The following is a 25046-nucleotide window of genomic DNA, read 5'->3' on the forward strand; positions in this document are numbered from 1 at the left end:
ATAACTGTTTTTAAAAACTTGTGAAATGATAATACATTGCATACGTAGTTTGTTTTGCGTAAAAATGACAAACTACATACAACAGGAAAAGCTCTTCTGAAGTACAGCAGGGAATGGTTAGGAAGTTCTCTGGCCTTAAAAATATATCCATTAATAACTTCGGAACGATTCAAGTTTAATATGCAGCACAACACAGAACAGAAGATGCTTCCTGTGCCACACGTCACACCTGTACAAACACCACAATACATGCAGAACTGCAACTAACATTTTACCATTAGATTTGCATTCATTTTATATACTTTATTTATACATTTTTATTATAAATATTATATATATATAACATGAAGAGTTCAAATGCAAAAGCCTCTAAGTGCCGTCTGAAATTTTCTTCTAAAATGAGCATTTTTCTCAGGCTTCTATGTTTAAGTTCTAAGTTCTTTCACTTTAATGGCAATGAATAGTTTTTTTTTTTCATTGCTATTAAAGTGAAATAAAATAAAGTGAAATTACTGAACCTACACACAGGAGCCGGATTAAAAACAAAATCATTTTAGAAAAAATAAAAACTCAAGCGGCACTTAGATGCTTATATATATATATATATATATATATATATATATATAATGTATATATATTGAACTTTATTATTATTACTATTATATAGTCTCTTTTAAAATCATGTCAAGTAACAAAAGTGCTTTACAACCGGGTGACACATAACACTGTATGTGTGACATGGGCTCCTGTCGCCACAGGAAGTGCAAGTAGCTTGATTAAAAGGCTGCTTGTTCAATTAAATTGTCCTGCGTAATTGCCAGGGCCTGACAGGTGGAGACCGGAGACTATAATTACACGTCCTGCCTCAGAAAGCCTGTAGGGGTCCTGTGTGTGAGGACACACAGAAATCACCAGGAACAGATACTTCAATGAGTGCTTATGTGTAGCATTAATGGGGTCATGAAGTTTTTACTGTTCTCTGAGGTCCACTTATAATTTTTTACAAAAAAAAAAACATTTAGAAGTAAAAGGCTGTTTTCTGTCCTGTTTTTAACAGCCCCTCATCAGAACACTCTGTTTAAATAGACATGGTGGATTGTAGACTCGGAAGTAAACACCCACTGCTATGATTGGCTAATAGTTGTGCATGTTTGCCAGCCTACATCCTTCACAGAAGGACACTGCAGTGATTTAGGTTTAAAATGCATAAATATTAATTTCAAACAATCTGTTTAACAGACTAAGCAGTAGTGATCACGTAATAAAAAGTTACAACTGTGTGTTGCAACATTACTTTCGGATCAAACATACTTGACACATCATCCTCTTTTAGTTTCAATCTTTCTGAAAATCCCACGTGGAATTGTACTTTTTTTGTAAAATGAACTGAACAAAGGACTGAGTTCTTACTGAAGTGTTCTGAAACTTCATCAAAAATAAAGTTAAAGTCGTCTCTAGTTATTTACACTACATGAGTGAATCGGTGGGCGGGGCTAAACAAGCAGCGATGTAGAAGCAGGCGTTGATCATCTTCTGCGGAGGCGGTGTTTAGCCACACTATTACATCATAGAGTGGTACATTCCATAACCTGTCATTTTGGCAGACTGCCTTCAATATAAGCTTTGAATTCTGAAACTTACAGAGATTTTATAGCACAATGACCTCTTATATGTCAAAAGATCAAGGGAATTTTGATTTCTCAGTTCATGACCCCTTTAATGTCCAAGTGTAAACAATATTGCAAATCATGGACAATCATGAATTGCCAGATATAAACCAGAATTAGAATTCTCAGAATTATTTTTCAATTCTGACAATTCTCACAAAATAATTGCGACTGGGAAAAACATGTGAATTCTGAGATAAAAGGTCATAATTAACTTTTACAAATAAAATGTATCCCATCGCTTCCAAACCAAACAGCTTTCTGTTGGTCAACGTGACAAAGTTCGGTTGAGAACCCATTGCAAAAGTTTCGTCGGGAAATCGTTTGCCTTCATGCAAAAGTCGTGATTGTGTGGATTCCTATTGAAATTCTACGGACTATAAAAGTCACTTTATTTGTGAATTTGTTGTTGTTGCATGTGGGAAAACATGTGAAATATTAATTAAATATGTTCACTCAATTTAACCACTTCCATCTCACAAAATGATAGTTGATGAAACCGCACACGTTTTTGAGACCGTCGCAAAAGATGATTACTAAATCATTCTTAATAACAATTTGACCAAAGTATGATTAATCAGAAATCTTCTCACTGTGGAAACTCCTATATAGGCCAGTTAATCTATTAAGCACTGACCAGTCCATGAAAAGGATCATGCATCCCATTAAAAAAAAAACTAAAGCTCAGAGTACAGTAGTGGTTTCTCATCAACACAGGTTTAATAGAATACAGTGATGACCATCGTAACATAGGTTTCTTTAAGATACGTTTGTTTTTTCCCCTCTTAGTTGTCTGGAAACCCTTCCTCAGCTTTGCTTTAGAGAAGACGAGCCCTTTGAAGAGCTCTCTTCACTCATGGCTTGTGTAGGTTCATTATTGCTAGCAGAAAAAGAGCAGTACTGAACAGTACATGGACAAAAGCAGTGACAGCAAGTGAGGAGGGCTGACCGTCATGAAAGATCAAGAGAAACTATCACTAACAGGAGAAACGCTGAGTCTAACAGTCAGTCCACGGGGGGCCAAGGATCAAGAGTAGGCCTACGTGAAGATGAAGTGAGATGTTCTTCACTGAAACGAACTGTCCGAAAACTTTGGTCCTTTGCCTCATTACCACTTGGTGAATAAACGAGAGCCTGTGACTGTATTACTGTACTATGTTAGACTTCACGCGCATCCAAAGTAGTTTTCAAGTACGCACTTCAGTGAGAAGGGTTACAGACTTCTGTATCCATCTGAGTCATCAGTGGCGATTAAAATAGCACATTAAGAAGACAGACGTCACATACACATCCCAAATGTTACGCGCACTCACGCACACGCTCAAAACACACATACATGTATACAATATATGCAAGTTACTACACTTCTGATATATAATTTGTGCCCCGTACAAGAATGATGGTGAGGGAGATTGTACATGATGGTGAGGGCGAAAGGGGAAGGTTATCTCTGAATCTACGCCGTATGTATCATCTCGAGCGCAGCTTCATCGCGAGGTCTGCTGCACTCATCGATCTCTGGTCATCAATCCCGTCTCGAAGGCCGTGGCGGGACATTTTCCGCTTCTAGTGCAGATCTAGGATTTACGAGGCATGATATATCTGGCAGGGCAGCCGGTGAAACTTCCACAAAGGGTAGAAAATCCGGTGGCGAATCTCATAATGGACGGTAGAGTGCGTACATGCATTCGGGACAGTCTGGGCATCTTTTACTGCGGGTGAAAGTTTCATAGATCCTGCTCCATGTTTCTGTTTGAAGGGTTCCTCTTACAGTACATTCAAGATCTGGATGTACATTCTGGACCAGTTAAAATGCACCATAACAGATCAACTTCCCATTCAAGCCCCTTTTTCTGACAGGAGAGCACTGATGGCGTTAAGCTCAGGCTTTATGTGGGTGAATTTCGTGGTTGGAGGCGGATGAAGGGAACTTGAATGACAACACACAAGCGATGGATGTTTATGCCCCGCCCATTATCCATACCTCCTCCAACAACACAAACAATAAAATAAATGGAAACTGATCAGTGCAATGGCACGGTAGGGATGGCACAAGACTTTCTGCTAGTAATAGATGTAGGAGGGAAGGAGTCAAGGGTTGCAGCATTGCTAATCAGAAACACAGGTGTGGCCAGCACAGGGATGTTGAACAGAACCAGCCAATGCCATCACAGCAGTCATCATACGTGTCACATATGAAAACACATGTATATGACTTTGGTGAGAAGGGTGGTGATCTTCATGTACTGTTTGAAGATTAAAGAGTGAATAATCAGATGAATGGTGACAGTTACAACAGCAAATAGTTTTGAGTAATTTATAAATATGACAGGCGGAATGGCTGGAGACTGAAATTTTGTTATTGAAGCAATTCTTCCGTCCAAACGTTTGTTATTTGAGCTGTAAAGTTCTTTGAATTAGCTTAAAGATTGAATATAATGGCACAGACAAGTTGGTAAGAGATTTGATCACATTGGTCTCCGGCTAAGAAATGTATACTTTTGAAACATTGTGACAGTTGCTTCATAGTTCTGCACACTTGCGGGCATATGTAAGCTATTTCATTCATTTTTAGAAATGAGGCAAAATTATTTTCTGTGGTAATCGCTAAATCTTAATCAATAGAGCTTAAATGGATAGATCACACAAATGAAAATGACACTCTCATATCCTTCACATACCCTCATTTCATTCCAAAACAATGACTTTCGTTTTTCTTTGGATAATAAAAGAACCACATTTTTAACATGTCTTTGTTTGTTTTGTCCATACAAAGTCAATGGTAACTGTTACCAACAGTCTTCAAAGTATCTATTTAAGGGCGAGTAAAAGATAACAGAATTGTCATTTTTGGGCGAACGATCCCGTAACCCAAAATATTCTTTTAAGCTTGTTGTCCCTTTCAGGCGCAGAACCGCATAAAGCTATCATCTTCTATACATGATGCCCTTATATTAGTGACTGAGAGAGATAATTATTAAAAGTGAGTAACGACTCCCTCGCTGTACTCTTTTTCAAATGAAATGTTAAAAGTACAGTATATGTACCATTTAAAAATTGCAACAAATTCTCTCCTAATCTTAAGTTGTATCAATTTCTAAATATCTGGTAGTGTATAGAAAAAAGAAAGTGGTAGAGCGATCAGATTTACTCTATATCCACTTCCCAGCCTGTAAAAAACAGGCCCATGCTGAAGATAATGAAGGCACACATTGTGCTGCTGAAACTCAACTATCCATGTCCTCAACACCTGAGGGGCACTTCAAACTACAAGCGTCTCCTCTCAGCCTTATTCTGTTGTCAAGCAAACCTCTCTGGCCACATTTACACATCCCATAACAACTTAATCTGACAATTAATCAAATCTTAATCCAGTTTGCCAATATAAAGATAACTGATAGGAGATATTTGGCCAAACATATTTGTTTTGAACAGGAAGTGAATATCTTGCACTAATCTTTCTCTACAGGGTTTGTAGATGAAGCACAGTTTAGGTAGCGTCTCCTGATGAATACTCAGTCATTTTCTTCTTTGGTTTTGAAACTGAAAGTGTATAGAATATATACTGCTTCTAAATTTGATCCGATATATATGTCTCCAAGGCAATGATTGGAAAAGCAACAGGTGTTGTCTGTCAGTGGGTTATGTTATTTGTAGTTAGCATTATCAAAGGGTGGCTGGAAATGTGGTGAATGTGCAAATGCTTCGACGTGGCAGCTGCCCAAAACCAGCCCAGCACTTTCCACAAATAGAATACAAAATAGAGCCGCTTAAAAATCTAATCATTTTTTTGTTCTTTCAACAAATGGTCAGTAAATGTGGCACTTATACTTCAGAAAATGATGACTGTCAACCTAACGAGGTCAAACTAAATATTATAAGCTGGTTTATTTTACATTGATTTTATATGAGGTTTGCAATTTTTGCAACCCACTTATCAAGTTATGTAATTTAGTTTTTTCCTAGCAATAAACAAAAGTAATAATGAAAATTAAAGATAATATTATTAAAATAAAATAAACGGGAAAGTAAAAAAAACCCACTAACTTGTATCCTATTTGTGAAAAACACCATCCATGGTTTTTGGATAAATGAACCCGTCTAACAAAATGAACGTGGTAAAACGTGGTCATAAACAGCACATTCAGCATGTGTGCTAAAAACAAAGACACACATGAATATGATGCCACTCGTTTCTCAATGACTCATCACAGCCAGGTCATAATTATGCCTGAGCTGCAATTTATAGACATCATTACATCCTCGAGTAACCAATTCATACAATAAGTATATGCTTCAGATAAAAAGGAAAAAATTAATTTTAGAGGACTATGATGTCAGTTCCTCTGAAGAGTAGTGTTTGAATGTTAAAATGGCTTCAATAACCAAAAGCTGTATCATGTCTCTCGCATCAAACACCAGATATAAGACATAAGACCTGTACTCCTGTTGACTGTGTGATTCTACACTGGGTTTGTCTGAAACTCCACTTCTGTGTGTGTGTGTGTGTGTTAACACTCATTTCCCCTTCCAAACACACGAATAATTCTGGACCAGAGAGAGGGTTATTATGAGGATGAGGAGGAAGCTGGCTGAGAGTGGTGAAGGATTCTGATAGGCTGGCTCATATAAGATGAGAGTGGAAGCGTTAAAGCAATGTAGCATCTAATATGTTTGATTGTGTTTCTGTTCCAGAGCTCAGTGAGTTGCCTCGCTGCCTGCTGCCTCACAATAGACTCAATTGAACCCTCTACATAGGCAGCAAAACAAACAATTAACACAAGGAATTTTATTAGGGTTTACTGTCAGCATGTTGATCTTATTTTCATCATGGAGAAAAAAAAAAAAGCGTATTTTAATTGTGACTTTATCAGAATTCTGAATTTACATCTTGTTATTCTGATGTTTTTTCAGAACTCTCGAGTTTACATTTTACATTTCATTTTTTGTTCTGAATTTAGAGCTTACATCTCGCAATGTTTTCTCTTACACTAGTGTGTTTTAAAACGCATAACTTTTGCTACGGTTACACCTGTTTTTTTACACCAGCGTTTTCGACACTCGAAAATAGGAGACTTTCGGAAACACTGCAGACCCCGTTTTAGATTGAAAACTCTGGGGTTGCGTTTCAGTGTAAACGGACCAAAATGGGGAGACTTTTGAAAACGATAACGTGGCTGCCCACATTCACTCTGCGTATCAACTTCATGCTTATTGTTGTACCTGCATGAATGGACATGTGACGTGCGTACTGTGGACAAAGAAAACGCCAGTGTAGACGAGGATCGATTTAAAATGAAAACACACTAGTGTAAACAGGGCCTCAGAAGTTTACATCTTGCACTTTTTTTAAAGGTGGGGCATGTCATTTTTCAAAAACACTTTAGAAAACTGAGTCGGGGACGAATACCAAAACAAACTTGTAGCCAATCAGCAGTAAGGGGCGTCTCCTCATGATGTGAAGGAGAGAGCGTTCAGTGCACAGAACAGACATTAACAGAGTCGAGCGACAGAAAGATAGAGATGGCGGATAAAAAACAAAAGAGGAAAACGTCTGCGGAATGATAAGGCAAGAAGTAGGACATGTGTAAATATCAGATCAGCTTTCCAGCGCTGGAGAGAACTCAAGGAGCGGAAGGCCTGTGATCGGACGCCGAGGTTGCTTTGTTTCTTCTTGATAGGCGAGTAACACCGTGTCTACACCGGACGCGGTGCGCCGCAACAGCAAAAGTCTGCCTACACTGGTCGCGATAAAGCGACCGTTGAAAATCATTTGAAATTTGTGTCAGCAAATCTTAACTAGAACGCAGCAGCAGTTTTCTGTCAAGATTTGTCGCGCCGCGCAACATCCAGTGAAGACAGCATCACTGATTGTAATGACTTCTATAGTGTTTTGTTGCGCCGCTTGCGTCCAGTGTAGACAGTGTAACATTGGTTTTGCTTTGTTTCACAGAACTAATCGTTGCCTGGATTGTGTATGTGTGGGGCGGAGCTATTGGGGTAGGGGCGTGTTTGTTTTTGGTGATTTCAAATATCAACCTTGGCAACCAGAAATCGCTTACCCAACATTTAATCTCAGAATTCCAAGTTTACATTCGGCAATTCTGGCTTTTTTCCTCTGAATTTTGAGTTTACATCTCACAGGTTTACACGTGTAAAAATTCAGGGGAAATTATAATAGAATTATGAGATGTAAATTCGGAATTCCGAGACAAAAAAAGTCAGAACTGTGAGGTAAAATCAGAATTCGGAGAAAAAAAGTGCAAGTCCACAATTACGGGTTTATAACGCAAGAAAAAAAATTCTAAATTGTGAGACAAACTCACAATTGTGAACAAAAAGTTAAATTTTTATTGCAAGGCAGAAATAAGCTTCCATGCTGATAAGCATAACTCATGCTCATAAGCACAAATATTGGGTAACAGGTTTAAATGATAGTAAACTGTTTTTATCAAGATTTTCACTCTCTTCATTCTGGGTTTGTGTTCCGCACAAAGGATACATGTGGTGCTGCCTTAAAATTTGTCCAATACAAGGTGACCAAAAGGTCCCATAAAATGCTGCCTATGAAGGCTGCTCACTAGGTTTTGGAACAGAGTATGCATGTATGTGTGTGTACAGCCACGTCATGTGTTGTGTGAAATGAGCGTGTTTTAGCTTGAGGGATGGAGGGCGGCATGATGGGGCAAGGAAGTTGTCGATTAGACCCTTTTGCTGTGGGTTACATGGGGAAAGGCTATCCCAGGCTTCCTCTCTGGAGAGCGGAGAGGATAGGGCACACTGGGGAAGCAGCTCAGAGGACCGTGACTTTCTCTAGCCCTCCGAATCAGGCGCTGTGATTCCCTCCTCATCGGCATGACCTCCAGCCGCCTCTTCCTCCGGCCCTCTTGAGGGAAGAGTGCAGCCACCTCCAACAATTGTCCATCTGAGGTGGTCTGCGTGTAGGAGGGCACTCTGGGTTTAGGCTGGGGCTTTTGCCTGTACCCAAAGGGGCCGTCCTCTTGGTAGGGGCGCCAGGCCGCGCCGGTCCCCCCGTAGGGGGGTATGAGGTCTGGCATGATGGTTCTTGTCGGGGGGAGGCTGGATGAAGCTGGAAGCCTGAAGCAGCCAGTCTCTGCATGCAGGTCCGGCCCCATGATGCTCAGACTTGTTCTGTCCGTAAACGAATCCATGCGGTCTTCGTAGGCCAGGTCGGCCGGCGCCGAGCACTGCTGGAGTGGCCAGCCGCCCCGGTTCTTTCCTCCATTCTCCGCCCCTCCGTCTTGACACACCAGCTCACTCTGCAAGGCCTCCACTTCCTCTTCCTCCTCTCCCGCGTCCTCCACCAGCTCCTTTTCCCGCTCCTCCTCCGGTTCATCTGAGGGTGGGGGCAAACGGGGGTCCCTGAGGAACACCACGATGACCGTGATATTGTCGCTGGACCCCGCATCTCGGGCCGAGGCCACTAGCTTGTGGGCCACCATGGTGGTGTCCCCGTTGTTCTCCTGCAAGTGGTCACTGACCACTCGCACAGCTTCTTCTGGATTCACTGTGTCGTAGAAGCCGTCGCAGGCCAGGATCAAGTAGTCCTCGCTGCCATCCAGGTTGAAGGTGGCGCAGTCAGCGTCTCCACAGATATAGGGCTTGTGTTCTGAATCACCTGTTCATACAAAAGAAAACTGAAAGTAAGTCATCTGAGAGTGAATATCACAAAAAATATAGATTTCAGGAATTGTCAATTGACCCTTCGCTGTGAGTTTGACTGACAGGCGATCTGACCAATCATAACACCGAATCCGCCATTTTTTTCCGACAAACAAAACAGACAGGAGAGTAGATTAACTTCGGTGGACTTAAACTTGAAAAATGGTGTGTATTTATGTCTTTCCGTGGTTGAAATAAAGTACCTTCTGATATTCATTAATGTTTATTTTATGCTTGAAGTAAATATGAAAAGATGATCGGTTCAGGTGCCGCTTGAATTGAGCGATCTGTCACAACACATTAAAGAGCCACAAAACGGTATTTATAGTTTGAAATTCTTAAAATGACAAAATTTGAAAGCTAAGACTTTGTTTCATACCAGAAGTAACCTGCTCTGTCTTGTCTGTCGGTGAGCTGTTAGTGTCCTCTTTGCGCCGCAATGTATTTTTCACTATGTGAGAACATAAGTGCGGCATGGCTTGTCGGACATAAAAACAATAACGGGGCGGAACTTGTCTTTGCAAATTGTCAATTCCTTATTGTTAAATATATTAAAAGTCATTATAACAAATACTTGATTTGAAATAAGATTATAGTTTTAGCAAAACATTTTTAACCAATATTTTCACTGCTCTAACGCACTTGGATAGATAGATATATATATATATATATACAGGTCCTTTTCAAAAAATTAGCATATTGTGATTAAGTTCATTATTTTCTGTAATGTACTGATAAACATTAGACTTTCATATGTTTTAGATTCATTACAACACAACTGAAGTAGTTCAAGCCTTTTATTGTTTTAATATTGATGATTTTGGCATACAGCTCATGAAAACCCAAAATTCCTATCTCAAAAAATTAGCATATCATGAAAAGGTTCTCTAAACGAGCTATTAACCTAATCATCTGAATCAACTAATTAACTCTAAACACCTGCAAAAGATTCCTGAGGCTTTTAAAAACTCCCAGCCTGGTTCATTACTCAAAACCGCAATCATGGGTAAGACTGCCGACCTGACTGCTGTCCAGAAGGCCATCATTGACACCCTCAAGCAAGAGGGTAAGACACAGAAAGAAATTTCTGAACGAATAGGCTGTTCCCAGAGTGCTGTATCAAGGCACCTCAGTGGGAAGTCTGTGGGAAGGAAAAAGTGTGGCAGAAAACGCAGCACAACGAGAAGAGGTGACCGGACCCTGAGGAAGATTGTGGAGAAGGACCGATTCCAGACCTTGGGGGCCCTGCGGAAGCAGTGGACTGAGTCTGGAGTAGAAACATCCAGAGCCACCGTGTACAGGCGTGTGCAGGAAATGGGCTACAGGTGCCGCATTCCCCAGGTCAAGCCTACAGAGAAGCAGCACTGGACTGTTCTCATGGTCCAAAGTACTTTTTTCGGATGAACGCAAATTTTGCATGTCATTCGGAAATCAAGGTGCCAGAGTCTGGAGGAAGACTGGGGAGAGGGAAATGCCAAAATGCCTGAAGTCCAGTGTCAAGTACCCACAGTCAGTGATGGTCTGGGGTGCCATGTCAGCTGCTGGTGTTGGTCCACTGTGTTTTATCAAGGGCAGGGTCAATGCAGCTAGCTATCAGGAGATTTTGGAGCACTTCATGCTTCCATCTGCTGAAAAGCTTTATGGAGATGAAGATTTCATTTTTCAGCACGACCTGGCACCTGCTCACAGTGCCAAAACCACTGGTAAATGGTTTACTGACCATGGTATTACTGTGCTCAATTGGCCTGCCAACTCTCCTGACCTGAACCCCATAGAGAATCTGTGGGATATTGTGAAGAGAAAGTTGAGAGACGCAAGACCCAACACTCTGGATGAGCTTAAGGCCGCTATCGAAGCATCCTGGGCCTCCATAACACCTCAGCAGTGCCACAGGCTGATTGCCTCCATGCCACGCCGCATTGAAGCAGTCATTTCTGCAAAAGGATTCCCGACCAAGTATTGAGTGCATAACTGAACATAATTATTTAAAGGTTGACATTTTTTGTATTAAAAACACTTTTCTTTTATTGGTCGGATGAAATATGCTAATTTTTTGAGATAGGAATTTTGGGTTTTCATGAGCTGTATGCCAAAATCATCAATATTAAAACAATAAAAGGCTTGAACTACTTCAGTTGTGTTGTAATGAATCTAAAATATATGAAAGTCTAATGTTTATCAGTACATTACAGAAAATAATTAACTTTATCACAATATGCTAATTTTTGGAAAAGGACCTGTATATATATATATATATATATATATATATATATATATATATATAATTTTTTTTTTTTTTTTTTTTTTTTATTCAAATCCAAATCAACAAACACAAAATGTTAAAATATAAATATTTTTATTTTACAAAATAAATAGCAGTGACATGTAAAATATCACAAAAAAAATTATCAGAATCACCAATACGAAGCTGCTATGCAAATAATGCCACAACGCAAAAATGTGCTAAAATATGCTTCAATATTTTCATTAAACTAAATAGAATTTCTTAAATATGACTCAAATCCAGAACATTTCTGTTTCGTGTTTGTAAAAGACTAGTTGCCTAGGCTATGGCAGAATTAGCCTCACTTGTCCTATTTATGAATCAAGAGCTTTAAGGGAATTAAATGCTAGACTGATAGGATTATCTGACAGATTAGCCATCAGCATTTAGGGAGTGAAACCGTTCCTGCGCAGGAAGTCATGGGAACACTGCCTAAGGATTTTGCAGGAGGTCAGTCTTTGTTATTGTCAATGTTCATTAGCCTGAAAGCCGTAATCTTACATTGGCTAATGTACATACTGTAAAGTATACAGATACATTATCAATAATTTATTGAGGTGATGAAAAAGTTTATACTCTTTTCAACTCCCAGTTGGTCTGATTACACAAGTTTTGAAACAGTACAGTGGTTAAAGTTTTGACAATAATCAATATTATTTTTCGAAAGTACACAGACGCAGCAACTGATTTAGACCAAGTGGAAGCTGCACAATCTGGTTACATTGATTGAAATTGAGTCTGTGCCAGGGTTTGCTTTCTAAACCAGTATAAACCATTTTATACTGAAATCTATGGTGTGATAAAGGGTTTTCTGCTGTGGCCTGTACATCATCTTCTAAAAATATGCACCAACTGTCCTTTAATTCACTTTTACTTACAAAAGATTGTGCCTAAATAAGTGAATATCTTGAAAGAGCACAAAATAAAAGGTTTTCACAACCATCTTAAGGAGTTTTTATCTCTCTTCTCATGCCTTTCGCTCAATTACTGGGATTTGTGAAGCAATATTCTCTATAAAGCTGCTTTAGAACAATACTATAGGCATCGAGAGAAGCACTACTCCCAGCATTTTACACAAAATGTTTGCTAGAAATACAATCAGGGCTGTCAATTTAGCATGTTATATTGTAATTTCAAATGTCTCATACCAATGGCTCTTGACACAGACAGGCTGCCGTTCACCCTCCATGTGCCGAACCAGATTACACACCCACCCAGAGCCTCAATCCTCTTTTTCTCATCCTATACAAACACAAACAAACAAACAAAAAATATGGTCAAGAGGAGTCATTAACCATAACAGCTAGTGTCATGTTCAGTTCAGTGTCAATTAGTGAAACTCCAATACAGTTTCATTATATAGATAAAGCTCCAAAGACTAGGCTCAACAGATCCACTCTTGGGAGTTTGTTATGTAACACAGCTTTGCTGTCATGTGACTTTTGTCAATTGAATGGACTTGCTAAAGGACATCCCACACAAAGGGCTTGACGGAGATAAAAACGAAGGTCATGCGCACCAATTAGGACCAATCTAAGACTGATCTAAGATCAGTTTTTGGCATATGGACTTGGAACAGCAGACCATTTTATACTGGTCTCCCACTAGTTCAAATTATGAAATTAAATTAAATTCAACATAAAAATTTAATTAAAATATATAAAAAAAATTGTGAAAATAATAATAATAGTTTTTTGGCACATGAACTTGGAAAAGCTGATTTTTTTTTTTTACTGGTCTCCATCTAAATAAAATTAAATAAAATTAAAAACTAAACATACAACATGAAAAATTATTAAAATATATTTACAAAAAAAATGAAATAAGAAATAGCTTTGAGTGTCTAGTCTTTCTCACCTCTCTGTCCGGTTTGTGTGGTTTCATCAGCTCCACCGGCTGACCTCTCTTCACCATCATGACCTGTGAGTCACCCAGCCAGGCCACATACAGCGTGTGACCCCTCAGAAAGGTCACGACCCCTGTGGTGCCACAGCGCATTTTCTGTTCCAGAGATACGGATGCATACATTGTCAATACAAAAAGGGCTGATATGAGCATCTTGATGTCTGACAGCATTTGTGGGGTAGGAACTCACTTCACGTGATGCCTTCTGTATGAACCGCTCATCTGTCAGTTTGTAGGAGCGACACAGAGCCTCTATAGGGTCTTGACTGAACATTTCTTGTCTGACCAGGTTTACGTGCAGGTGATTGGCGGCGTAGATAGCAGCATCCACCCCGCCGTGACCATCAAACACAGCAAAAAAAGCCTGCTCTTCCTGATCCTAAACACACATACTTTGTTAGCTTTACCTCATAAAATGACTGTGACAATTAAAAAAAAAACAATTCATCTCTAATTTTCAATTCATTGATTATATCATGGTTCAAAGCATTTTTTGTTTTACTAAAATAAATTGTACTCTTGTTATTCAGAAATTTGCTTATTGCCACATAAAAGACCTCATAATCCATTCTTAATTAAAATAAATCCCTGTAAATGTCTCTCAATCCGTGCGGAACAGAAAACAAAAACATGCCAACCTCTGGCATCCAACAGATCAGAAGCTGTTCGCAAATCAACTGCAGTCAACATAGCTAAATGAAATATTACACATGAGAAATATATGCAAATGAAATGTTGGTGCTTCCTCTTGTCGATCGGTTTTAATTATCAGCAGCTTACGAATTATTAAATGGCTTCGTTCCGTAGCAGGTCTGGTCAAATGGGATAAACTCTCACTGGTATAAATAAGGAATCATTATGGAAGAATCCCTGAGCTGCCATTACTGCAACACTGTGTCGACGCTGCTCCCGAGCATCTCCAGACAACATGAAAATGCTCACATTTAGTTTAGGTTTTTGTAACACGTGGATGCATTCAACAACTATTTTGAATTTATTTGATTAATTTATTCTCTCTTTCATTAATCAGTTAATACAATATTCCACATCTTGTCCAATGCATGCAATGATCTGCAAAGCAGCTGCTCTTACTCCCTTTAACTGTATGCCACAAAATGAGGGGTTTATTTTTCACCTGCAAGGGAACAAAACATGAAGGACATACGTAAAAATAAAAGAAATAAATAAACAAAATCAAACACTGAAGGTTAAGGTAACCAGGTCAGTAAAATCATAAAATAAAATGGGTCTTGCAACTTTTTAATTGTAATTTATAGAAAATGAAATGCATAATCACAGATTTTGATCCTAAATTTCAGTCAATTTATTCCACACTAAAATACTAGCATAACATTAGTTTGTATAATATGCATAAAATAGCGCTTTAGTGATTTAGTTTCACTCATCTAAACCTTTTTTTTTGCGTGGCTTCATAAATATTCCTTTATTTATTGTGAACATTTCAATGTAAAAACTGCTATTTAGGACTGATATATTAGAAAATAAACTCACCAGCCACTTTATTAGGTACACCTGTTCAATTGCTTGGTAACACAAATTGCTAATCAGCCAATCACATGGCAGCAACTCAATGCATTTAGGCATCTAGATGTGGTGAAGACGACTTGCTGAAGTTCAAACCGAGCATCAGAATGGGGAAGAAAGGGGATTTAAGTGACTTTGAACGTGGAATGGTTGTTGGTGCCAGACGGGTTGGTCTGAGTATTTCAAAAACTGCTGATCTACTGGGATTTTCACGCACAACCATCTCTAGGGTTTACAGAGAATGGTCCGAAAAAGAGAAAATATCCAGTGAGCGACAGTTGTGTGGACGAAAATACCTTGTTGATGTTAGAGGAGAATGGGCAGACTGGTTAGAGATGATAGAAAGGCAACAGTAACTCAAATAACCACTCGTTACAACCAAGGTATGCAGAATACCATCTCTGAACGCACAACACGTCGAACCCTGAAGCAGATGGGCTACAGCAGCAGAGGACCACACCGGGTGCAGCTCCTGTCAGCTAAGAACAGGAAACGGAGGCTACAATTCACATAGGCTCACCAAAATTGGACAATAGAAGATTGGAAAAACTTTGCCTGGTCTGATGAGTATCGATTTCTGCTGCGACATTCAGATGGTAGGGTCAGAATTTGGAGTAAAGAACATGAAAGCATGGATCCATCCTGCCTTGTCTCAATGGTTCAGGCTGGTGGTGGTGGTTTAATGGTGTGGGGGATATTTTCTTGGCACACTTTTGGCCCCTTAGTACCAATTGAGCATCGTTTAAACACCACAGCCTACCCTGAGTATTGTTGCTGACCACGTCCATCCCTTTATGACTACAGTGTACCCATCTTCTGATGGCTACTTCCAGCAGGATAGTGCACCGTCACAAAGCTCAAATCATCTCAGACTGGTTTCTTGAACATGACACTCAAATGACCTCCACAGTCACCAGATCTCAATCCAATAGAGCACCTTTGGGATGTGGTGGAACGGGAGATTCGCTTCATGGATGTGCAGCCGACAAATCTGCAGCAACTGCGTGATGCTATCATGTCAATATGGACCAGAATCTCTGAGGAATGTTTCCAACACCTTGTTGAATCTATGCCACGAAGAATTAAGGCAGCTCTGAAGGCAAAAGGGGGTCCAACCCGGTACTAGCAAGGTGTAACTAATAAAGTGGCCGATGAGTGTAATTCAACAATCTGTATTTTATCCATATGCACGTGAATAAACAAGCAATTTTTTTTTATTGTAGTGAATGAAACTTAAAATAATAAGAAATATGAATTTACTGAATATTAAAATCTCAGTGAATTCCTTTTAATTACCTAAACCTATGTGTTTTTTTATTAATATTATTTTTTATTTATTGTGATAATTTCAATGTAAAAATCACTATTTAAATTAGATAATACATCAGGAAATTATATGCATATGTGACAAACGTAATTGCTTTTGTTCTTTAAACTTTTTATATAATTTTTTTTATATACACCAAAGTGTACTCCTCAGTGTGCATCATTTAATTATAATGAGAGCGCTCTAGTTTTCTCATGTTGCTCATGTAGAAAAGCACTGATGTGGAACAACAACTACGTTTATGTTTCTCTCTCTGTAAATGCACTGAATGATGTCCACTTATGGCTGGGACTGGTCTCTGATCGGCTTCTGCCTAAGGCAAAGGGATGCTAGTGTTCGCCAATAATACCAGTAAAAGCCCAGCATTTATCAAGTGGCTACCAGATGTGACAGATGAAGTACTGCCCCCCAGAGTGTGGTAGGGAAGAGCGCACTGATGAAACGTGCTGCCATCAGGACAGAATATTCCCCACAGTCGTGCTTTAGGGAGGATCTGTTTCATGCTACACTGGACAGCAATGCCACAGTGTCTGCTCTTATTAGAGGAAGAATACCCCACACATCTCATCTGAAACATCAAGTAGATCTGGACGTGAGACAGCAAATCTGTCGGCACTCATTGCTTTCTGGTGATGGAGCACAGTCTCGCTCGGCTGGAAATTACACTGGCAATCAGGCAAGAAATTACATAATGCTGTTTCAGGGATGTTAGGTTCAACACAACTCTATTATGATGAAAAGTGATGTTAAGTGTATTGGTGCTTTAGCATCTACCTTGACTCACATATGTATAAGCTATTTGTTAAAGTGTAGAAAGCTCAGGAGAGGCCTTAAAATTAGTTTTTGATGAAAAGCAACCATGAGCTGCTGACAGCCTTAGTATTCATGGGCTGTTAGATGCCTTGGAATTTGCCTGTGGGTTGGAGCTGTGGCTTAGCAGCTTGCGCAGATCCTCAGACATATTCAGCCCTGGTGCTCATATGGGTGCTGCAGGTTTAAATCCATCGTACATTTCCTGATCATTTTCTATCATCTTCTCCCAATCAAAAGGAGGATATAAATAAACTTTAGAGAAGAATTTACCATGGAAATGATCTCTACATTCATAAAATAAATACAATGTCCTCTATGACAAAAAATAAAAAATACTGAATCACAAGAGAAATATTGGATTATTTGGTGTTTATTATAAACTACCTAAAACGAAGCATCTCTTACGCTCAACAAGCCTGCATTAATTTGATCAAAAATACAGTAAAACAGTAAAAATGTGAAACGTTATTATAAAGTAATTATTTTCTATTCTAATATATTCTGTTGCAATATTTTAAAATTATTCCTGTGGTCCAAAGCTGAATTTTCAGCATCATTACTCCAGTCTTTAGTAACACATGATCCTTCAGAAATCATTGTAATATGCCGATTTGCTTCTCAAGATACATTTCTCATTATCATCAATGTTGACAGCAGTTGTGCAGCTTAATATATTTTCGTGGAAACTGTGATCCTTTTTTTTTAGGATTCTTTGATTAATAAAAAGTAGTGCTGTCAAACATTAAAAAAACCAAAACAATTAAAAATCGCACATTTTTTCTGAAATTAATTGCGATTAATCCCATCTAACATTAAAGTTTTTAAATGTACTTTTATATTGCAATAATTTCAAATTCAATCCTCAAATTAATGTAATATCAACATACAGACAGTATATTTTTAATATTTGTTTAATGCCATATTTTTTAGGATAGAGTATCACTGATACCAATATTACTGATGTCTCTAGGAAATTTTTCTTTTATTTCCTAATATTTAGCCATTTGCTATAGCCATTCAACATTACAGTATATAACTTAACGGTAAACTTCTAATTAAAACAATCTTCACAAACCCATTATAGTAAATGTCATTTACCACCTTCAGCAAGTAGGAAATATACAGAAATGGAATAAAATTATCAACACTAAATTCAAAATTAAATAGATTAATCCTTAAAGCTTTTTTCTTTTGTTCTTTGATGAACAGACATCACAGCAGCTGGGTTATTAGGTGGCTATTACTTTAAGAGCGGATCTGAGACACATGCTTGTAGTTTAATTTGCACTTTAATATAAATGATACAGGATATAGTGTGCTTCCCGCCGTATTTGTGCATCCCAGTGTAATGGCTGACATGACAGGAAAATTCGTTTTTGCTGATATATGGCCTCACAACATCTCATCTGACGTGCTAATTTTGACAGCACTAATAGAAAGTTAATAGGAACAGCATTTATTTGAAATCTTTTGTAACATTAGAAATGCCTGTACTGTTACTTTTGACCAATTTAATGCATCCATGCTGAATACAAACACTAATTTCTTAAAAACAAAATTTTCTGACCCCAGACCTTTGAACAGTGGTGTATATTATATTTGGTGAAAAATAGAAGGGTCATTCAAAAATACAATCAAGGTCATACCTGTAGATTGAAAAGTGTGTTGAAGTCCGGAATGACGACGTGTTTGTCTTCCATCTTTCGGCGCATGTTTTTAATAGCGTGGATGGAGGTCTCGTAGTACGGCAAGTGGCGGCGGCGATACGGGAACTCCTTTAGCCAATGACAGCACGTCTCGCATAGCTTATTAAAGATCAGCCGGGCCAGCTTCACCGAATCAATCTCTGCCGAGGCAAATAGCATGTTACATGTAAACACTCTGAGCAGCTTTGATTCAGGACGACTAAGCTGCCATTCTTTCACATGTCACAACAGTGTAAAAAAAAAAACACATACATGCAGCATACACAAACAGACAGTACAGGTTTTTTTTCCCCCTCACAAGCCAAACAGATTTGACTGTAATATCATATTGGAAAAGAAGAGTGCATGAGCTGCTGATAAAATGCACAGTGGAAGCGGAATTGAGGACAGTGGGCAAAAGAGGCCATCTGCCAACTGAGAAAGAGAGAGGGGAGATGACTGGTTAATGATGATGCGATTGTTCCAGCTCTGGTCTCTATGGACTAAAACTGACTTTCCTTTGTTCTGTGAAGTTCTCATCAATATCTCTGAAGCACATGTTCTCCCTTTACAAACACCTGTGATCTATATGCTGCTCTTTATGTCCTCAAAGCTTTTCAGATCTTGATATGAAGCATTTGATGGACAACTAACCCAATTGTTTTGTTGTTTTAATTTGTGTACAGAAATTAAAGAGAAAGTTTACTTAAAAATTATAAATCTGTTATCATTTATTCATGTTGTTCCAAACCCACATTCAGGCAGATCAAAACACATCATGTCTGGTCGAATGTCAGATGACATCCAAATGTCTCTCATGTTAGAATACGCCAAATTTGAATATCTGGAAGTGTGAATAAGATTTAAAAGATACAGGAATGAATTTCAGTCTATTTGTTACTTAGGCCCCTATCATACACCCGGCGCAAGTGTTTTTGCTAGTTTCAGCCCGACGCAGTTCTCAGTTCCCATCCTGCGCCTCGTTGTTTAAACAGCAAATGCATTTGCACCTATTTGTGCGCCCATGGGCGTGCTGGTCTAAAAAAGAGGTGTGTTCAAGCGCATTGTTGGCGCGTTAGTAGAAAATGCACCTCTGGGTAGGTCCACAACGCGCATTCACTTTGCTTATTATTACACACAGGACACGCAGCAGCACACGAACACGCCGAATATTAAAAATTAAAGGATTACAGTGTAAAAGAATATTATTGTGTAGGCTACATAAATATAAAAATGTCATGCATGTCATAATGGATAGTCATTGCGTGTATCAGAATTAGCCTATTTGCTCGTGCATGAGCAGGTCCGTTTGCTTTTTGGAGACGCGTTCAGTCTGTGCCCCTTAAAATTCCGCTGTTTAAATAGCGAATCTGCCATGGCGCGAGAGCAACTCGCTCTTAAAGGGAATGGGAGATGAGACTCTGATTGGTTTATTGCACGTTATGCCTAAAAACACAGAGATGGTCCTCACTGCAGAACACAAGATCCAGGGGCGTGGCTGGATCTTGATCCAACTCCTCCCACCTTACATAGACCTGAACCTACCCGTCTCCACCCCCGATACCCAAACCCACCCATCCCCACCCTCTAAATGTGGATCCAACCCCACCCCCTGGATCTTTGTTCTGCAGTGAGGGGCTACTGAAAACACACCCATTACTCATTAAGAGAATAGGGACAACCCTTTTAGACCACGTGCCGGGAGCGCTGACCGTTTTGAGATGGTCCTCACTGCAGAACACAAGATCCAGAGGCGTGGCTGGATCTAGATCCAACTCCTCCCACCTTACATATACTTAAACTTACCCGTCTCCACCCCCTGATCCTTAAACCCACCCATCCCATCCCCACCCCCTAGATGTGGATCCAACCCCACCCCCTGGATCTTTGTTCTGCAGTGAGGGGCTACCGTTTTTCCCCGTCGTTATACTAGCAAAAGTGGATTCGGAAACGCCCTAAGTGGACCTGCGCCATGCGCTTTAGACCATGCGCTTAGTTAAAATAGGGCCAATAAAGTTGTTGCATGGCTGCAGAGGACTTGAAATGAAGCATATAAAAACTGAATTTGCATTCATTGACTGAAAAAGTGCCGCATTAACATTCTTCAAAACATCTTTTGTGTTGTATTGCATAGAAAGTTTTGGAACAGGTTTGGAAAGACATGAGGGTAAGCAAATTGACAATTCTTCTTTTTAGGTGTGCAAAACCATTAAAAGTATCATTGGCAAGCAAGTTATTTGTTTCTCAAGCTCATAAAATGTTGCTGAAAGAGTTCCCAGATTTGCCTAATGGAGTGTCTGTTTTTTATGACTCCATTCATTTTTCAAAAGGCTGTATTTTTGTCTTTGTCTATCAGTCCGCATCAGTACTGCTTTTGACAAATGTATTTTAGCATTGTGTGGACGAAGAGGCCTTTTAGATTGTTTGATGGTTGTAAAAGCAGACATTACATGCTCTTTTTTTCTTCCTTTAGCCTTTTAGATGCTCTCTCTCTCTTTCTCTTATTTGTCTCGTCTCCGTGGGCACAGAATCTAAATTTAATCTGCCATCAGGGCTGAGCTGGTGAACAGTATGTACTGCCTTTGCCCTGAGCAGACGTCTGTCTGCCGCCCATTGTACTGATGTCAGTTGTTTCCACTGCTACGACTTACACTAAACATACTCTCTGCTGCTGGAATGGGTCACGTCATGTAGGCCTGTTTAAAGGACTGTGCCTCCCGTGAAACCCTTTATCAACTGTCCTGACTGAGGAAAACCAGACTCGGCTCAAGTGGCGTTCTCGTGCTCTGACGTATTTTTGAACAGTGCTTAAACTCCACACAGATTGCTGTCCATCTGGCTTTATAAATCTACCATTCACTCAGGAAAGTGTCTGGGATCAGCATGCTATGTGAATGTCTGTGCTAACTCATGACGGCAATAGTTGGATGTGAACCACTGAGAATTATTGCAGCCTTCATGACTTGCTGGAATGATTGTATTTATGAGATCAGTGCACATGAACGCCACCGCAGTGTTGTAATTACCAGTGGGGAAACTCTGAATTTTCTTCCAGAGTTGTCGTATGTCTATTAAAGAATTATGGCGGAAACAAATTGCTGTCGGTCACAATTAAAGATGAAATGTATAATTTTCCTACTAACAGAAGAAGAATTGTAATCTGTTTGGTTGAACAGGCAAACCAAACTACATTTCTATTTTCTGTGGCAGCACAAGAATGTTATATAGACATTAATAAAAATATATATTACAATTCTAACACTTTGTCAATATAAATTGAAAATATATATAGATATACAGCGTGTTACTATATAAAAATAACATGTATTAAACTTTTATACTTTTTGGTAAATACACGTAATGAATTTTAATACTAATATATTTTAATAATATTAAATATTATACATTGAATACTATACATTTATATATTTTACAATAGATTTATCAAATTTAATATAATATAAAATTAAGTATATAATTTTAATATCCATTTTATTTCAAATATATGATATATTATAATTATTTTCATGTTATGGATGATGTTAAACTTTTACAGTATATTGTGTAAAATTCTAATTATGGTACTAAAAATTTAAATTAAAAAGTATAAAAAGGTAAGGAGTATAAAAAGTGCAAATATCAAAATATGTATTTGATTGACATGATGAATACTGCAAATTTTTTGGGTAGATTACAAGAATATAGAGTAAAAATGTTCACATTTTCAAACCTGTGTGTAAATATCACTGTAAAACCACAGTTTTGGGTTGGAATTCTTTTTTTTATTTTTATTTTAAGAAGTCGTTTATGCCAACTGAAGCTGCATTTATTTGATCAAAATCACACTAAAACAGTAATATTGTGAAATAATACAATTTACAATTACCTTTTTCCTTTACTAATCTTTTATTCTGAATCTGGTAATCAAGACATTTTTTTGTGGAAACAACAATATTTTCAGGAAGAACAGCATTTATTTGAAATATTTTTTTTTGTAACATTATAAATGTCATATTTTGTCATATATTACTTTACTGTCATATTTAGTATTCATATAGTAAATAAAGTATTTATTTCTTTTTGAAAAATCTTAAAATTCTTACTGATCTCAAATTTTGGAACAATATACATTAAAGCAAATCCAGAATTTTTTTTTGATTAATGCTTCTCCATTAAATTAAGAAAATAATAATAATAATAATAAATATAATACAAAAAAAATAAAATAATTATTTTAAATACTATACGTAAATTCAACCATTCATGTTATAACGTAGAGTATAAAAAGTGAATATTTATTTTTATATTTGCTAGATTAATTTAAAAGATTAAATTTAAAAATGACTTCAAATGATTGAATATATTTCAATTATTAGTGTTTTTAAAGATGACAAAGGTAATCTACATGTAAAAATAAAGGAAATGGGCATGTACAATTAAATACGCAATACTGACCAATACAGATAAAAAAACAAAAAACTAAAAAACTTAAATATAGGCCAAAGACCAGTATGATACTAACATTGTACACCCACAACAAAATGTGCATCATTTGCATGCCAGACAACAAATGTCCTCTATAAAGATTATAATATACTTTCATGTGTCAGTTTACAGTTATTACAGAAAGGGTTATCTGAAGTGAAGGGGGGAAATTAATCAGATCAGACACGATATCATAACAAAAAGAGGTGTCAAATATGAATCGATCTTTCGAGCTTCATTAGACCTGCTCCTTTCTAAACCAGCCAAAACCACTCACCTCAAATTCCTTTGCCATTTCAATTCGAATATAGAAAGATAAGAAAGCAATTCAGGCCACCGTTAAGTTAGTAAGTGACCTAAATTTGCAGTTGAATAGGAGGCTTAAAATTGTGCAGAATGGCCTACATTCAGATCAAATATCACGAGATCTCTACTCGATAGCAATATCCAACTCATTCATTGGCTTTACTGACACTGCGTGACTTCAGATGGCCCATGAGTGCCAAGAAAACCACAATGAATCTACGCTAGACTTGTCTCGTTTAAAAATAAGACTTCACTGTGCAAGTTCCATTTATGTGATGTGGTTTTTATAGGGCACTTACGAGGCAGTGTGTCTGTGCCATCCTCCACACTCTTGTTGAGATAGTACAAAGAGAGATCGCTTTGCAGGATACTGTCTGCTGTACCACGGGCCAGGGCTGCAGCCAAGGAAAACGGGCAATTACTGTAAAAGAGAGATGAAGAGAGAGAGAGAGAGAGAGAGAGCTTTAAAACATAGGCTGAGTAGATCACGGAAACATTATGTATAGGAGCGCTGTCAGTATTTTATTACATTTTTTTCTTTTTCAGCACCAGAGCGAGCGCTCGTTTAACCGCGAGATGATGAGTAGGAGGTAAAAGCAATACGCACAGGTCAAAACAGAGAAAATGGCAAAAAAATATTCTAGCTGAAGATGTTCTTATGATCACTGTGCATCAAAAACCTCTTTGCAAACAGACTTTTTTCTTGTACGGGTGAGCTATTCCTTTAAAAAAGCTTATGGTGTGGAACAAGGGTAGAGAGCTGAACTGTAAGTGTTAAAGCCTGGCTTTTTAACTACTGATGTGAATATCCTTTTAGGGCTTGTCGCTCTGATGGATTGAGAGAGCAAGGAGAGGCACTCTAAAACTAGCATGACCCAAATCCACTCCAGCACTGTGCCGCTCTGAGAGCAGAGACCCCGCTGGATCACTGAAAATAAATACAACTGCACATTATGAAATCAAGAGCCGACACTTAAAGACAAGCCCCGTCATCCCCATAAGAGGATTTCATAACAGATGATTGTGGAATTCTCATCTGAATAGAACAGGGATCTCCCCATTAAACGACTGACAATGAACTTTAAGATAAGGACCAGAAATCCTATATGTTTATAAGGCATATTGACATTATGACATGATGAATACTGCACCGTTTCTGGGTAGATTACAAGAATATTGAGTAAAAATCTTTTTTTTTTTTTTTTATGCCAACCAACGCTGCATTTATTTGATCAAAAACACAGTAAAAGAGTAACATTGTGAAATAATACAATTTACAATAACCTTTTTCCTTTAATTTATTCTGAAGCTGGTACTCAAATATTTCTTATTATCAATGTTGATAA

At 38.2% G+C, this 25046-nt stretch overlaps 1 protein-coding gene across 1 annotated transcript in view; it reads right to left on the bottom strand.

Annotated features, from left to right (window-relative positions):
- Positions 1 to 5212: 5212 nt before the first annotated feature.
- LOC306863990 (protein phosphatase 1E-like) overlaps positions 5213 to 25046 on the bottom strand; it is a 51311-nt gene continuing 31477 nt past the window's right edge. Inside the window, exons 2-7 of the mRNA XM_079407635.1 lie at positions 24000 to 24121; positions 18871 to 19070; positions 13730 to 13918; positions 13492 to 13635; positions 12783 to 12876; positions 5213 to 9306 (exon numbers count right to left, since the gene is read on the bottom strand). Coding sequence (XP_079263761.1) covers positions 8369 to 9306; positions 12783 to 12876; positions 13492 to 13635; positions 13730 to 13918; positions 18871 to 19070; positions 24000 to 24121 — 1687 coding nt within the window. The 3' untranslated portion in view covers positions 5213 to 8368. The remainder of the gene's footprint in view (positions 9307 to 12782; positions 12877 to 13491; positions 13636 to 13729; positions 13919 to 18870; positions 19071 to 23999; positions 24122 to 25046) is intronic.

This window comes from Barbus barbus, assembly GCF_936440315.1.
Source record: "Barbus barbus genome assembly, chromosome: 45".
Classification (NCBI taxonomy): domain Eukaryota; kingdom Metazoa; phylum Chordata; class Actinopteri; order Cypriniformes; family Cyprinidae; genus Barbus; species Barbus barbus.